The sequence below is a fragment of the Ostrea edulis genome, chromosome 1 (genome assembly GCF_947568905.1).
Source record: "Ostrea edulis chromosome 1, xbOstEdul1.1, whole genome shotgun sequence".
Classification (NCBI taxonomy): Eukaryota; Metazoa; Mollusca; class Bivalvia; order Ostreida; family Ostreidae; genus Ostrea; species Ostrea edulis.
The window spans coordinates 57,160,025-57,176,798 of NC_079164.1; the positions used below are offsets into that span (position 1 = coordinate 57,160,025).

At 34.8% G+C, this 16,774-nt stretch overlaps 1 protein-coding gene across 2 annotated transcripts in view; it reads left to right on the top strand.

Annotated features, from left to right (window-relative positions):
* LOC125664678 (glutamyl-tRNA(Gln) amidotransferase subunit C, mitochondrial-like) overlaps positions 1-16,774 on the top strand; it is a 47,717-nt gene that overhangs the window by 5,091 nt on the left and 25,852 nt on the right. For both annotated transcript variants that reach the window (XM_056154844.1, XM_048897537.2), the window contains exons 2-3: positions 2,511-2,561; positions 2,843-3,009. In XM_056154844.1, coding sequence (XP_056010819.1) covers positions 2,511-2,561; positions 2,843-3,009 — 218 coding nt within the window. The remainder of the gene's footprint in view (positions 1-2,510; positions 2,562-2,842; positions 3,010-16,774) is intronic.

Consider the following 16,774-nt stretch of genomic DNA (forward strand, 5'->3'; position numbering starts at 1 on the left):
AAATAAAATGTCAATATGAATAAAATTATCTGATAGAAATAGTCTTATAAAATGGTTTCTGTGTTCAACATGTGTAGAATTTGAATGTAATGCATCAGGGATTTTTTTAAGGGTCTGTAGGGGGCCGAAATAAGGCCCCATTCCCAATGCTAAAAAGCAGGTATTTTTCCCAATATTTGCTTTGAAATTCCCAAACATTAACAATGAAAACAAATCAAACAGGGTAGCCTGATTGTTCATAAATCTTCTTCACAGGCCCACAGATTACAATTTTTGCTTCAAAATTGTCAAGTAAACCTACTTTTCTGACCTCTGCTTATTTGAATGAGGTAAACTTTGACGAAATTGAAAGTCAGAAGGAGTCCAATTATACCTTAATGCACTCTGGATTGGTTTTCTCCTTACTTCTTTGTATGAAACATTTTTCCCAATTTCAAGCAAATGTCACTATTTTTTCCAGTTGGAAAGGCCCTGTATATATGCAAGCCCTTGAAATTAAGACCTTAAAAAACCCTGTGCATTCACTTATTAGATTTTTTTTAGACGGAGATGAATGAGCTCTTTGACAAATATTTCGCTGAGTGATCATTAAAAGGCATTAAAGCATTTTTGCTCCACTTTTATTGATAATGAAGCACAAAGTAATACTTTTTAAATTTTCCTAATTTGAACATTTTACGCGTCAATTTTCCCAATTTTACGAACCCTGGACCCAGTGCAAAAATGGTAGGAAAACCCCAGGGCTGCATTCGTTTCATTAAAAAACATATTTTTTGATAAGCAATGAATTCATCTTTTTGATATTCTGAACAAGTTTTGTGTCTACATTGTTTTATTTTGGCACTTTATTTCATTAAACATATTAATTTGAACACTATCATTGTGTTGTTTTAATTAATAAGATGTCAAAACCATAACACTATCATTACCACAGTTCAATGTCATTATCAAAATGATCATTAATTGAATATTTCAAAAATCTAGCCAGCAACCAAATGAACTCCTTGCCTCAACAGAGCTGATTTCAACAAAATAGTTGGCAATATGAGCCTTAATTTTTTTTAAGAAACACAAAAACACATGACAATATTATGTGATTCATAGAGTATTTACTCCAATTTTAACAATTAGATGGGAAAAAAAATACCCCCCCCCCCCCAATAAATTCTATTGTACATAGTTCCAGCAGATTATATCCATGTAAATGAGCAATTTGATTTGCTACCCATCAGTTATCTTTTCACCCACAAATGTTGTTGCGGTAACAACTTTCATTAAGCTTCTGGGACTATATAAATGCATCTTACTTGAGATAGAGTAGTGTTACTATATCCTTCTGATAATTGATAAGAAGTGTTTAACAATAGGTGCTTGACTGTGACAATTTAAGGTCAAAATTCATAATTCATTTTCATGATATTAGAATAGCCAATGCTGACCTAGTTGAAGAATCACCCTGTGATAAAATTGGGATAGCAAGACAAGAATCCATCCATTATAACAACCTTTGATTTACAGTGCAACTTTTTCTTTGCATCTTTTAGGTATTTTTGTATTTTTACATCACTGCCTCAAATTTTAATCTAAACCAGACTCCTAATATATTTTCCAGCTACACTACGCTTGTGTGAATTAAGACATTCTGCTTTTTTTTTTTTCATACATAAGAATTACTAACTTAATTATTCAGGTAGTTTCCCCTCGCAAAAATTTCCATAATGGTATTAAAGATTTCCCAAAGATATTCAAGCTTTATTTCAACTTTAGAAAAAGAATTTTGTAACAATTATTTTAAGTATGACCTACCATTGCGGCAATAGCATTAAATTTGATGGAGAGAACATTGGACGGTAACAGCTAGGATGCTTTTGTCATTTAATCAAGCATTTCTAGAACCCTTTTCAATGTCTATTTTATGATTTGCATCAACATGCCTTGTCACATAATTCAAAGTATCCTGTACCACAAAAGCTTTTTTCCGTGAAAGAATTCAACATTGATTGATTGATTGATATTTTCCGCCACACTCAGCAATTTTTCAGTTATCTGGTGGCGCCCAGTTTTTATTGGTGGTAGAGAGAACCCAAATACAATGTACCTGGGAAGAGACCACCGACCTTCCGAAAGTAAACTGGGAAATTTTCTCACTTACCGGCGCAAGCGGGATTCGAACCCACGCCGACAGAGGTGAGAGGCCGTGTGATTCTGAGTGCGATGCTTTAACCACTCGGCCATGGAGGCATTGAAAACAAAAAAGTTTTTGCCAAATCACTATAGGGCATAGAGTAGCTTTTAAAATTGGTATGAAGAACATGATACTTTCAAAATATTTTTAAAGTTCCAGTGAAACTGAAGCTTCTATGATGTTCACCTGTTTGCATTTGCAAAAGATTAACTTAGTAGCCAGATCGAACTAGTGGGAAAGTCATATTTCTAGAAAATACATGTTGAAAAAGTCATTTGTGAAGATGATATTTTGACTTTTTTTTTTTTTTTTTTCCCTTCTGTAGGTGCCAGAAAAAGCAACATGGATTTCTATTGACAAATCAAGGTTACCAAATGTATGAATTATGATAACATATGTTAGCTAATAGAGCCAACAATTCAGTGTTTCTTATGATATTCTATTCATGTTCAGTCAATCAACATGTAAATGCTTCAAGTATTAAAAATGAGCTTGTTAAGAACATTTGGAATGGTATAAAAAGATAGGTGCCATAACGGCAGTTGGAATAATATATCTTTGTCCTGGCAGGTCTGCTGCTGCAGCTGTCATTTTAATATATGAGAACATTCTCTCTAGGTGCAGGCCAGTAATAGTGCTGTGATATGTCTCTAACAGGAACCAAGGATAGACAAAGAGGTGAACTTGCTGGAACGCTTGTCTTTAGTTGAGTTTGATAATCAAGAGGGAGTGGATCGCTTGACCAAAGCTGCGAAATCTGCCAATCAGCTCCATGCAGTTAACACTAACAATATAGAACCAATGGATTCGGTTTTAGAAGATAAGTAAGTTACAGTCATAATTGCTCAATCTTCAGAGGAACTTCAGTTACATTTCAAAATCGCATTTATGTTAGCTTGTTGGTACGAATGTCTTAAAAGTTTTTGTCATGAGCCTGGCGTCGGTGTAATACTTTAAGAACAAAACTTTAACCTGGGCTATATCTTTTCAACCAAGGGGGATAAGGCTTTGATATTTCACATATAGATGTCACACGACCAGGCCTTTCATTTGGTACCAAGACTTATAGTCCTTAAAAATGAACTTTTGAAAGACGATGCATGCGTATGCGCGTGTGCTTTGGCATTTTTTGTTACACTAATATATAGATACACATATCATCTACCTATATGCTGTGAATATCAACCCATTTCCTTCATTCATAAGAGAGTTACAGACATTTAAGTATTATCCAATCAAAATGAAACGCATGTGCCTGCGCGTGCAGATTGATAATTTTGACCATGCAGATCAGTTAAAGAGACACTACAGCTCATTTTCCACATTTTAATAAAGTGTTTTTTAAACCATGTATTGATAAAATGATAAATTTCATATCGATACTGACAATTTTGAACAATTGGGATGCATCAATTTACTCTTAACTGCGCTTTGAAGATCGTTCGGAATTCAAAGGTTTCTTCATGCTGACTCGGACTTTTGAATGCTTATTTACATCACGTGGTTTTGAATGACAGCAAAGGTGTTCTGTAGGAAATTATTTAAATTCCCCTTCAAGGGGGTCCACACTCACCTTTCAAGTATAAGATTATTCCCTGCTCCTTATAATAAGTAATTACAAATCATTATTTCAACAGAAACCTTCCATGTTCCCATTGACCGTTGTTTTTACAACTAACACGTGTCGTGTTCAGATAAAAATAGCACTTACTTTTAAACGTGGTGTCTTCGCAGCTAGTCTCAATGGCAGATTTAGGGGGCCAGGATCCCCCTCCCTTTTTACCCCACAGATTGTGAATGAAAATTCAAATTTTGCACTAGAATGGCCGATTACTTTGGCTAATCTTTGACTTTCACACCCCTCTTCGGAAATCCTAGATCCGCCACTGAGTTACATGTGTTTCTCCGAGCTCTTTGTTTTCCAACGGTCATACTGATCCCAAGGTAAATTTTACTTCACGTATGAGTTTTATCTCATGCTATTTTTACCTCTTTTCTCACAGAATCTTTCAAAATTCTAGATCTATCAACTACACTTTCTCTCTCTGGACGACATGCTGCACTGTTTACTGTCTATGCGCATGCGTCTGAAGACTGAAAGGAGGAGACTCGATAGTTTGTGTATAGGCCATCAAAAAGTATTAATTTTTACGTTAAAACGATAATTTTTAACTTTAGATAAGTGTTATTTTCGCAAAGTTCATACTTTCAACAATGCAACAAAAATTGAGAAAGCGCTGGGAAAATTGTCATTTCATGATTTTTGCGCAAAATGAGCTGTAGTGTCTCTTTAAGGTCTCAATACCTACCTATGATATGAATATCAAACTATTTCAATGAGCAACAAAAAAGTTACACTGATTACAAAGTTAGAATACAAAAAATGTGCATGCGCATGCACACGCATGCAGACAAAATGATAATTTTGCACATCAAGAAATGATATACTATCATCCTATTAAAGGTTTTACATCGACCCCTTGTGTATTCTGATTTCGAATATTTTGCACCAAAATTGCAATGCACGTGTGTGAGCGTCCATGCACGTGCAGACAAAATGACTATCGTTCTGCACTTTTGCAAATGCTACATGTATACTATCATCCTAGAAAGTTTCATATTGATATCTTTTGTAGTTTCTGAGAACGCTCCTGGACAAAAAAGTCTGGAGAAAAATAAGAATAACTAGACACTCATTACTAGTAATGAGTAGGTGTTCCGTTTGACCACTTCCGGTAAAGAGCTTTCTGTTCCTACGAAAACCATTCAAATATATCAGAGAATGTGCCTTAAAAATAAATGAGAAGTGTATTATCGAATTGTTTACTCATTTCTCGTAACTTCCGGTGACGACTGGAAGTACTATTCAGATGTGTTTTCCTACAAATGACAGCGACTCTTTACTGTCTATATTCCCTGTAAATTTCACGTCTCTATCTGAAAGAGTTCTCAACAAAAAGAAGTAGTAGGTTACTACCAACCGGAAGTCAATTTTGAAAAACAAAATTGTCAAAACTCTAGAAGTTGATACTGTTATTAAGACATGTGAAAATCATATCAAACACTTCAAATATAAGCGAGATTTATGGGGACACAGAGACGAAAAGTAAAAAAGTATTTTATCAAGAAACCGGAAGTAGTCGTTTTGACTACCGACGGGGTCAATATTCTTTTGACACTTTGAAAGAGACTTAATAAACTAGTATAGGTTTCAATTTGAAAGAAAAAGCTTGAAATTTGCGATTCTTTCAATCACTTCCGGTGACGACAGGAAGTGACGGTCGACATGCTCAACCCCCTATTGCACGCCTACAAACGGAAATTCATCATCCCTGAAAATTTAATGAACCTATCTTTTACCCTTTCCAAGAAAAATGCTGGACAAAATCTCTTATGAGAAATAGAAAATCGGCCATATTTTCCGAGCGGAAGTGAATTTTGGAAAAATAAAAATAACCATAGCAAATTCATTTCATAAGACAATATTCCTGAAAATTTCAAGAAAATCTACCCAGCCATCTCTGAGAAATCACTCGGAAGAAATCGGAAAATCGTCATTTTTTTCAAATACTTCCGATATAGACCGGAAGTGACGGACGAAAAAATTGAAAGTACCCGGTATGTGTACAATGGACTAAAGCTAGTTGATCAACCCTACAAGTTTCAAGCGTCTATCTATATTGATTATTGAGAAACTGAAAAAACAAGGTTTGAATTTTTCCACCCCCTATCTCATGACCGGAAGTGAATTTTCGAAAAATATTTGACATTACTCTAGACATTTATAGTGTCTACAGCATATGTTAAATACAAGTCAAACACTTGTTTAGTAAACGAGATTTAGGGCATTGAAAAAGGAGAATTTGAAAAGTTTTTCCTTAATTACCGGAAGTTGACGTTTCGACTTCTGGTGGAGTCAACGGTTTTCAATACTCCAAAAGACACCTGATCAAGTGGTATAGGTTTCGATTCAACAGCTACAACTTTAATTTTTCGATTCATTTTATCACTTCCGGTGACGACCGGAAGTGACGGCCGACATTCTGAACCCCCAACTGCATGCCTACAAAGTGAGATCTATCATCTCTGAAAATTTGGTGACTCTATCTTTTACCGTTTCTGAGAAAAACGCTGGACAAGATCTCTTCTAAAAAAACGGAAATTGGACATATCTAACGACCGGAAGTAAATTTTGAAAAAAATGGGAAAAAAAGCCTCGGGGTATTTTCATTCTCTATCATCCCTGAAAATTTCAAGAAAATCCATCCAGCCATCTCTGAGAAATCGTGCCGACAAAAAAAGGGGGGAAAAATAATAATAATAACTAGAAACTCATTACTAGTAATGAGTAGGTCTTCCGTTATACTACTTCCTGTCGAGATTAGAAGTTCAAAAGCCATTCAGTACAATTGAATGTTCATTTTCTTCACACATTATCTGTTGATATTAAGGCCATCAGTGTTGGAAATAAACTGCAGTTCAGATTGCTTTAGTCAAATTCGGTTCCAGTTTTGTGAAATGCATTGGAACATAATCGGATATAATTAATTACTGAAAAGAAAATATCCAGCCATCTCTGAGAAATCTTGTCGACAAAAAAAAGGGGAAACTCTATTCAAAAAGTGAAAAGTCTTATTTTCCGAATTACTTTCCTGTTGTCTTTATTCACTTTCGGTCATGACCGGAAGAGCTCCAATTGAATAAATATTTCATTCTACACCTTAATAATTCTCAACTAATCATACTTTTAACTTTCTTCAAAAATACCCATGTTTGAGACAACTTGCGGTTTTTCGGTCGGCACTTCCGGTGGACATATTATACATGAACAAGACCTAATCATCATCCATAATAGCCCCAATATCTGTCAAAAAAAAAAAAAACTTCAAAAAAGCATATTTTTTATATCGCTTCCTGTCATGACCGGAAGTGACGGCTACGTACGATTCTCACATGATGCAAACACACTGATGACTGACTATCAGTCTTGAAAACTTGAGACTTCAGTCGTTCACATTTGCAGAATATTAGCTTGAACAAATTCTCATTTTGAAGACTGCAAATCTCGCGACCGGAAGTAGATTTCACCAAAATATTTTACGTTACTCTAGACATTTGCAATGTCAATAACATACAAGAAAATCATTTGTAATACTCCATATACAAGCGAGATTTAAGGCAAAGTCAAAAACTCAATTTTTCCAGTTTTCTTTTAAAACCGGAAGTTGCCGTTTTTGCTTCCGGTAAGATCAACATATTTCAAAAGAACAAGAATAAAACAATAAGCTAATGTTCGTTCTGCGTCAAAAGAAAAAATCTGAAATATTCGATTTCTTTGATCACTTCCGGTGAGGTCCGGAAGTGACGGCTGACGGAGTTAACCATATTCGACAAACCTACTTGTCATGATCTATCATTCCTGAAAGTTTGGTGCCTTAATCTTTAACTGTTGCTGAGCAATTTCGTAAACAATCTCATTTTGAGGACAGGAAATCGCGCGACCGGAAGTAGATTTTACAAAGATATTTGACGTTACTTTAGATATTGTTGGTGTCAGTAACATATTTGAAAATTATTTAAAATACTTCATTCACAAGCGAGATTTATGGGAAATAAAAGCGTCCAATTTATTTCGATTTTCTCTTATAACCGGAAGTTCTCGTTTTTGTTTCCTGTGGGACTTACATATTTTGAAACTGCAAAAGAGATGCAATAAAGTGATGCAAGTTTTTATTAAAAAAAGAAAAGTTGAAATTTTTGATTTCTTTGATCACTTCCAATGACGACAGGAAGTGACGGCGGGCATGCTTAACCCAAACTGGCTCGCCTACTCCTTAAGGTCTATCACTTCTGTAAGTTTGGTATTTTAATCTTTTACCGTTTCTGAGATCTCGCGTGGACAAAATATTTTTGAAAAAAAACGGAAATCGGACATATCTGACGAACGGAAGTGAATTTCGAAAAAATGAAAATAAATCTGGAGTTATTTTTATTCTCTATCATCCCTGAAAATTTCAAGAAAATCCATCCATGCATCTCTGAGAAATCGTCAGTGAAAAAAAAGAAAGAATAATAACTAGACACGATCTCGTTGCGAGCAACGAGTAGGTCTTCCGTCCGATTTGTTGATGCACTCGGAGTTAAAAAAAAAAAAAGAAAAAGACAAATGAGTCCCAATTTAGTTTCCGACTTTAAGACACTTTAGATATAATCAATTTTTCATATCATAAGCTTCTGAAGCAAAGTTGCGGTGAAATTCGTTTGAAATTCGACTCTCCAGGCGAGCCATAAGGCCCGCGGGCTTATTTCTTGATGTCATTTGTTAGCCTTCTATAGACTCAACAACTTTAGTTCTATATGTCTTTACAAAATATTTACCTGTAAAAAGTTATTGAGATCGACCGATATCGACAAAAAAATCGACTCTACAGGCGAGCCATTAGGACCATAGGCCTATTTCTTGATATCAATCGATAGATCTCGATAAACTGAACAACTTTTGTTCAATATGTCCTTACAAAATATTTACCAGTTACAAGTTTTTGAAATCGACTGATATCGACAAAAATCGACTCTACAGGCGAGCCATGAGGCCCACAGACCCATTTTTTGACATTGATCGATAGGTTATGACACATTGAACAACTTTTGTTCAATAATGCTTTTCAAAAAATATGTCGTTTTAAAGATATGAGGCGTCAAATATTTACGATTTTGGCCCTTAAAATCTCTAATTACGTAACATATGACCTACTTTTTGATTTGATAAGATCAAGCTCGTTGAGATGAACATTTCCGCTTCTACAACTTATTATAAAATATTAATAGTTTCTGAGATATTCTCAAAAACATTTGGACCCTTCTGAACCCCTAATTTAAAGGGCCAGCCCGTTTTGCTTGATATCGTAAGAAAGGCCTTGTCATTTGAAACATTTTTTGCTCAACAAGTATTTAGAAATTCTTTACCGTTCTCGAGTTATCTCTACAAGAAATATTTAGGGGCCAAACTGTAGCTCCCTAACGGGGCCACATAGGGAAAAAACGAAATGTACATATTGTTTAGATTATCATTCTGAACAACTTTTGTTCAATAATGCTTTTCAAAATATTTGTCGTTTTCAAGATATGAGGCGTCAATTATTTATGATTTTGGCCCTTAAAATCCCTTATTACGTAACATATGACCTACTTTTTGATTTGATAAGAACAAGCTCGTTTAGATGAACATTTCCGCTTCAATGACTTATTACAAAATATTAATAGTTTCTGAGATATTCTCATAAACCTTTGGACCCTTCTGGGCCCCTAATTTAAAGGGTCAGCCCCTTTTGCTTGATATCGTAAGAAAGGTCATGACATTTCAAACATTTTTTGTTCAACAAGTATTTAGAAATTCTTTACCGTTCTCGAGTTATTTCTAGAAGTAATTTTTAGGGGCCAAACTGTAGCTCCCTAACGGGGCCACATAGGGTAAAAACGAAATATGCATATTGTTCAGATCATCATTCTGAATAACTTTTGTTCTTTATTGCTTTTCAAAATATTTGTCGTTTTCGAGATACAAGGGGTAAAAAATTTATGGTTTTGGCCCTTAAAATCCCTTATTACGTAACATATGACCTAAATTTTTATATGAATAGATTTGGATTGTTGAGATGAACATTTTTTGTTCTTTGACTTATACCAAAACATTAACGATTTTTGAGATATTTGATCTAGACTTTGAGCCCTTCTAGATCCCTAATTGAAGGGGCTAGCCCCTAAATCGTGATATTTTCGAAAAGATCTCGTAAATGTGCACAACTTTTGTTCTACATGTCTTAACAAAATATTTGCAAGAAAAAAGATATTGGAGATCAAAGGTCAAAAATCGCCGAAATCGGCGAAAAATTTTGGCATCCATTTTTTCAGGTCCAGGCGAGCGTTTAGGCAAATCGCCTCCGGTAAAATCGAATCCCCCACAAATCTTCTAAAATGTTTACTCTATCTTGTGTAGAAATTTCAAGACTCTAGCTTCAAAACTAACGGAGGAGATGTGTGGACAACAAGGCCCTTCAAAAAGTCACTAAAAGACAGATAACTCCTGACCGGAAGTGACGTCAAGCACGAAATTTTGCAAGCAAAGTCTCGTCACCAAAAGACATCTTTCCTGAAAATTTCGTGAAAATCGATCGAGAAATGGCTGAGAAAAACGCGTGTACTACCAAGGAAAATAATAATAATAATAATAATAATAAAAATAATAATAATAATAATGAAGAAGAAGAACGCGAACAATAATAGTAAGGTCTTCCGCAGGAGACGGAAGACCTTGATAAACAGTAGAATCACTATAAGGTCTTCCGTCTGTAACAGAAGACCTTAATAATAATAATAGAGGAAAAAAGCATAAGAATCACTATAAGGTCTTCCGTTGAGACGGAAGACCTTAATAAGAAATGGAGTAAAAACAATATGTCTCCGACACTATGTGTTCGGAGACATAATAATAAGAATAACTAGATGCGATCTTGTTGCGAGCAATGAGTGGGTCTTCTGTCCAATTTTAGATGTGATGAGGTAAGAATTTGACTGAGATTTTCGTTCATAAATAATGATACAAATATATTGTCTAGACGTACAATTTAGCTTCGGTAATGTTTTACAAATATTGATCATTTAAGTGTTATAAATTAAAGACTCTCTGCCCCTCTCGGCAACTAATTAAAGGGGGCAGCCTTTTTTCGAGAAAAAAGTTAATAATGTTATTTACTGCGATACAAATTCGACTGATCAGGCGAGTGATGTCGCCCGGAGGCCTATTTTTTTTTATATCATTCTAGATATATCTCGCAAAACTGAACAACTTTTGTTCTACATGTCCTATCAAAATTTTCTTGAAAAAAAGTTATTGATTGCGACATTTATCAGACTGTTAAGGCAAGTCATAAGGCCCGTGGGCCTTTTTCTTGATATTGTTTGAAAGATCTTGCAAAACTGAACAACTTTTGTTCTACATGTCTTGTCAAAAGTTTCTCGAGAAAAAAATGTTATTAATTGCAATACAAATTCGACTGTTCAGGCGAGCCATGACGCCCTGAGGCCTATTTTTTGATATCATTAGATAGATCTTGCAAATCTGAACAACTTTTATTCTACATGTCTTATCAAAAGTTTCGTGAGAAAAAAGTTAATCATTGTAACAGAAATTCAATGGTTCAGGCTAGCCATGAGGCCCATGGGCCCATTTCTTCATATAGCACGAAAGATCTCAATAAACTGTACAACTTTTGTTATATATGTCTAAACAAAATATTTATGAGTAAAAAGTTATGATTTAAAACGTGGAAAAAAATTGGGCCCTTTTTTAAACTCCATTTTCGACCCCTACCGAGCTTCCATACTAGGCACTTCCGGAAATTTTGAAAACCCAGGTTCACAACAACATGTCGTCTAACATCACTGAAAATTTCAGCACTCTAGCTTTTATCGTTTTTGAGATTTTGGACAGACAAAATGGTCATCTGAAAATCAATAAAAGGGGGATAACTTCCAACCGGAAGTGATTTTTCAAAAATTGAAATGGAGGTACAAACTTTAAATGGTATCACATCAACCCTGAAAATTTGAAGCAAATCGATCCAGCCATCTCCGAGAAATCTTCTGCACAAAATCGGTAAGAAAAAAAAAAAGAAGAAGAAGAAAAGTGAAAAATCAACAATAGAATAATAGAAGGGTCTTCCGCTGAAGACGGAAGACCCTAATAAGAAACGGAGTAAAAACAATATGTCTCTGACACTATGTGTTCGGAGACATAATAATAATAAAAAGAAACAGTAAAACCAATATGTTCCCAAACTCCGTTTGGGGAACATAACTAGACACTTATTGCCATGGCAATAAACAAGGTCTTCCGTCAACGATATCTCCGGACAGGAAACGGATTTTTCGAAAAGATAGCTTTTTCAATGATGTTCATATATAGACCTATAGTCATGCCCAAAAATATCGAAATCCATATAGCCATTTCTCAGAAATTGTGCTGACAAAAATGAAATTATTTATTTTAAACAACCAGAAGTTGGCAGTCGACTTCCGGAGAGATCAACATTTCTTGATACTTCAAAAGAGAACTATAAAACTTGGATAGGTTTCAATGTAAAATAAAAAGTTCGATATTTGCGATTTCTTTTATCACTTCCAGTGATGACCGGAAATGAGGCCAACAAAAGGAACTACAATAAACCATTAGACAATTGGAAGATATATTACTTCTGAAAGTTTCAATCGAAGTTCTTTAGTCATTATTGAGATTATTCCCGAACAAATGTTAATTTTGAACAAAGGAAAATCAACGTTATATCTTAACCAGCAGTGAATTTTTCATAAGATCCAGGGCTTGAAGCTAACTTTTTATGTCACCAGTCCAGTCGGACTGATGGGGTATAATTTCAACCAGTCCGCAGAATTTTTTTTTTTTTTTTTTTTTTTTTTTTTTTTTTTTTTTACCAGTCCAACAGAGTTTTCCAGAATTAATTAATTAAATATATTTATTAATGTTATTAAAATGAAATTAAACTCAATATGCCTAGACAATATTGTAACACTTAAATGTGGGATTTATATTTACGAATCAGATCGAAGCATGCCAAATCTGTGTATAAAATTTTTAAGTATATTTTCCAAATGATGCTTTAGAAAATTAACCAGTCCCATCGGACTGACTAAAACAAATGTATGTCAGTCCGCCATACTTTTAACCAGTCACAGACTGACGGGCATATGTTAATTTCGAGCCCTGAGATCGGCTTATTATATATAGACCTATACTCATCCCACAAATTATCAAAATCTATCCCGCCATCTCTGAGAAATTGAGCTCATCAAAATGACAATTTGTTTTGAAAAAACCCGGAAGTTAATGTTTCAACTTCCGGTGGGGTCCACGTTTGTAAACACTTCGAAAGAGGCCTAATAGAATGGTATAGATCTCAATTAAAAAGAAAAAGTTTGAAATTTGCAATTCCTTTCATCATTTCCGGTGACGAGCGGAAGTAACGCCGACAAACGAAACTACATGAAAGCATTATAGAAATGAGAGATATGTTATCCAGAAACACGCCTGCTAATCGATCAATTGCATAACAAGAGGTTATGTATAGAAATCAAAAGAGATCGATTTCCGGTTATGCAATCGATACCCAAATTCCACATGCATAGATGGTAAGTTGTCTCGATGCAAGCAATTGTTGAGATTTTAATTAAAATGTAAGAATGTGATTCGATGAGTAATTCTATTTTCTATTGTTTAACACTCTTATAAAATGCAAGGGTGATCGATTACCGACGATTTTTGTTCTGAAGCGAGGGTCGGTAGAGCGAAAATGCTGTCAGAGAATCATATTTAAGGACAGGAATTTGTGTTTATTTCATTACACCCCCCGCAACAAGTTGTGGGGGGGGGGGGGTATACTGGAATCAGGTTGTCCGTCTGTCTGTCCGTCCGTCTGTCTGTCCGTCCGTCTGTAGACGCAATGGTTTCCGGGCTCTAAAGCATTATCCTTTCCACCTACCGTCACCATATCATATATATGGACTACCCATGGGATGAAGATGTTCCCTATCGATTTTGGGGTCCAAAGGTCAAGTGCACTGGACATCGAAGTAGCAATATGGTTTCCGGGCTCTAAAGCGTTATCCTTTCCACCTATAGTCACCATATCATACATATGAACTACCCATGGGATGAAGATGTTCCCTATCGATTTTGGGGTCAAAGGACACTGGACATCGAAGTAGCAATATGGTTTCCATTTAAATTCTTTAATGGCTTTTTTCATCGCATGGAGATGCTGTGTTCCTAGATACCTTTTGGATCATAAAACTGAAGTTTTACCTATTACCAACACCCTTTGGGAGATTGGGGTAATCGGGGGGTATTCTTAGTGAGCATTGCTCACAGTACCTCTTGTTTTAAACATAAATGTCAATGCTCACCATTAGTTCGCAATATTTGCAACCTTTGCAGCAAAATTTGGACTTTGATTTGTGTATTATTTAGCAAATATACGATGAAAATGACGTCGCTTATGCAAGTGATCCAAAAGTTGTGAAGGAGAATTTAGGTTATGCATGAGAGTAAGAAAAAAAAGTTTCAAAAGTCATAATTTAAGTTATTTAAAAGTAACTGTTATTGTTTTTATGAACTAACCTTCAGAGATTTTTTTAAATCAAAGTACAAGAAATTGATATGCGAGTTGAACTTGTGAAAAATTGAAAGAAAAAGAAGATTCATCAATTGAAGTAATTCCGCTTTTATTGTGTGTACATTTTCAGTCCATTCAGTCCAACCGGAAGTGACGGACAATCATATACAGAATATGAATAACATGGATTATCGCTAATCTATAACCCTGCAAGTTTCAAGTGTCTATCGATACTCGTTCCTGAGAAATTAGTTAAAGAAAGTCTAAATTTGTCCACACCATATCTCACGACCGGAAGTGAAGTTTACAAAAATATTTCACGTTACTCTAGACATTTATAGTGTCTATGATATATGTAAAATTCAAGTCATTAACTTGTTTCATGACCAATATTCATGGCACTGAAAAATGAGAAAATGAAAAAGTCTTTTTGATATTACCGTAAGAGGGAGTTTCAACTTCTAGTGGGGTCAACATTTTTGGAGACTTCGAAAGAGACCTTATAAACTGGTATAGGTTTCAATTTGAAAGAAAAAGTTTGAATTTTCGATTCTTTTAATGACTTCCGGTGATGACCGGAAGTGACGGCGACAAAAAATATTACGTGCATGCACTATAGACTTGAGAGATATATTATCCCTGAAAGTTTCATTTGATTATCTTTAGTCGTTTTCAAGTTTACCCCCGGACAAAATGACTTTCAAAAAGCAGGAAATCTCACGAACGGAAGTGAATATTAAAAAAATGAAGAAAAAAAGTCTAGAGATATCATCGTTCTCCATAATCCGTGAAATTTTCAAGAAAATCCATCAAACATTGCGTGTCATGAAAGGGAAAAAATAATAAACAGTACAATCACTAAAAGGTCTTCCGTCTGAAACGGAAGACCTTAATAATAAACAGTACAATCACTATAAGGTCTTCCATCTGAAACGGAAGACCTTGATAATAATAAAAAGAAACTAGACACTCATTACTAGTAATGAGTAGGTCTTCCGTTAGACCACTTCCGATTAAGAGCTTTCTGTTCCTACGAAAACCATTTAAATATATCAGAAAATGTGCCTTAACAATGAATGAGAAATGTATTATCGAATTTTTTACTCATTTCTCGTAACGTCCGGTGACGACCGGAAGTACTATTCAGATGCGTTTTCCTATAAATGACAGCGACTGTTTACTGTCTATATTCCCTGAAAATTTCACGTCTCTATCAGAAAGAGTTCTCAACAAAAAGAAGTAGACTAAAGAAAGAAAAAGTAGTAGGTTACTACCGACCGGAAGTCAATTTTGAAAAAAACAAAATTATCAAAACTTTAGAAGTTGATACTGTTATTAAGACATGTGAAAATCATATGAAAGACTTCAAATATAAGCGAGATTTATGAGGACAAAGAGACGAAAAGTAAAAAGGTATTTTATCAAGAAACCGGAAGTAGTCGTTTTGACTACCGACGGAGTCAATATTCTTTTGACACTTTCAAAGAGACTTAATAAACTAGTATAGGTTTCAAATAAAAAGAAAAAGTTTGAAATTTGCGATTCTTTCAATCACTTCCAGTGGCGACAGGAAGTGACGGTCGACATGTTCAACTCCCTACTGCACGCCTACAAACGGAGATTTATCATCCCTGAATAATTGATGAACCTATATTTTACCTTTTCCTAGAAAAATGCTAGACAAAATTCCTTTTCAGAAACAGAAAATCGGCCATATTTTCCGACCGGAAGTGAATTTTGGAAAAACAAAAATAATTATCGCAAGGTCATTTCATAAGACATTATTCCTGAAAATTTCAAGAAAATCTACCCAGCCATATCTGAGAAATCACTCGAAGAAATCGGAAAATCAACATTTTTTCAAATATTTCCGGTATAGACCGGAAGTGACGGACAAAAAAATTGAATGTATGTGTACAATGTTAGTTGATCAACTCTAAAAGTTTCAAGCGTCTATCTATATTCATTATTGAGAAACTGAAAAAACAAGGTTTGAATTTGTCCACCCCATATCTCACGACCGGAAGTAGATTTTACAAAAATATTTTAAGTTACATTAGACATTTATAGTGTCTATAAAATATGTAAAATTGAAATCATTAACTTGTTTCATGACCGAGATTTAAGGCACTGAAAAATGAGAGAATGAATAGTTTTTCTTTCATATAACCGGAAGTTTGAGATTCAACTTCCAGTGGGGTGAACATTTTTTTGAGAATTAGAACGAGACCTAGTAAACCAATATAAGTTTCAATTTGAAAGAAAAAAGTTTGAAATTTATGATTCATTTAATCACTTCCGGTGACGGCCGACATTTTTAACCTGCTACTGCATGCCTACAAATAGATCTATTAACTCTGAAAATTTGGTGACTCTATCTTTTACCGTTTCTGAGAAAAATGCT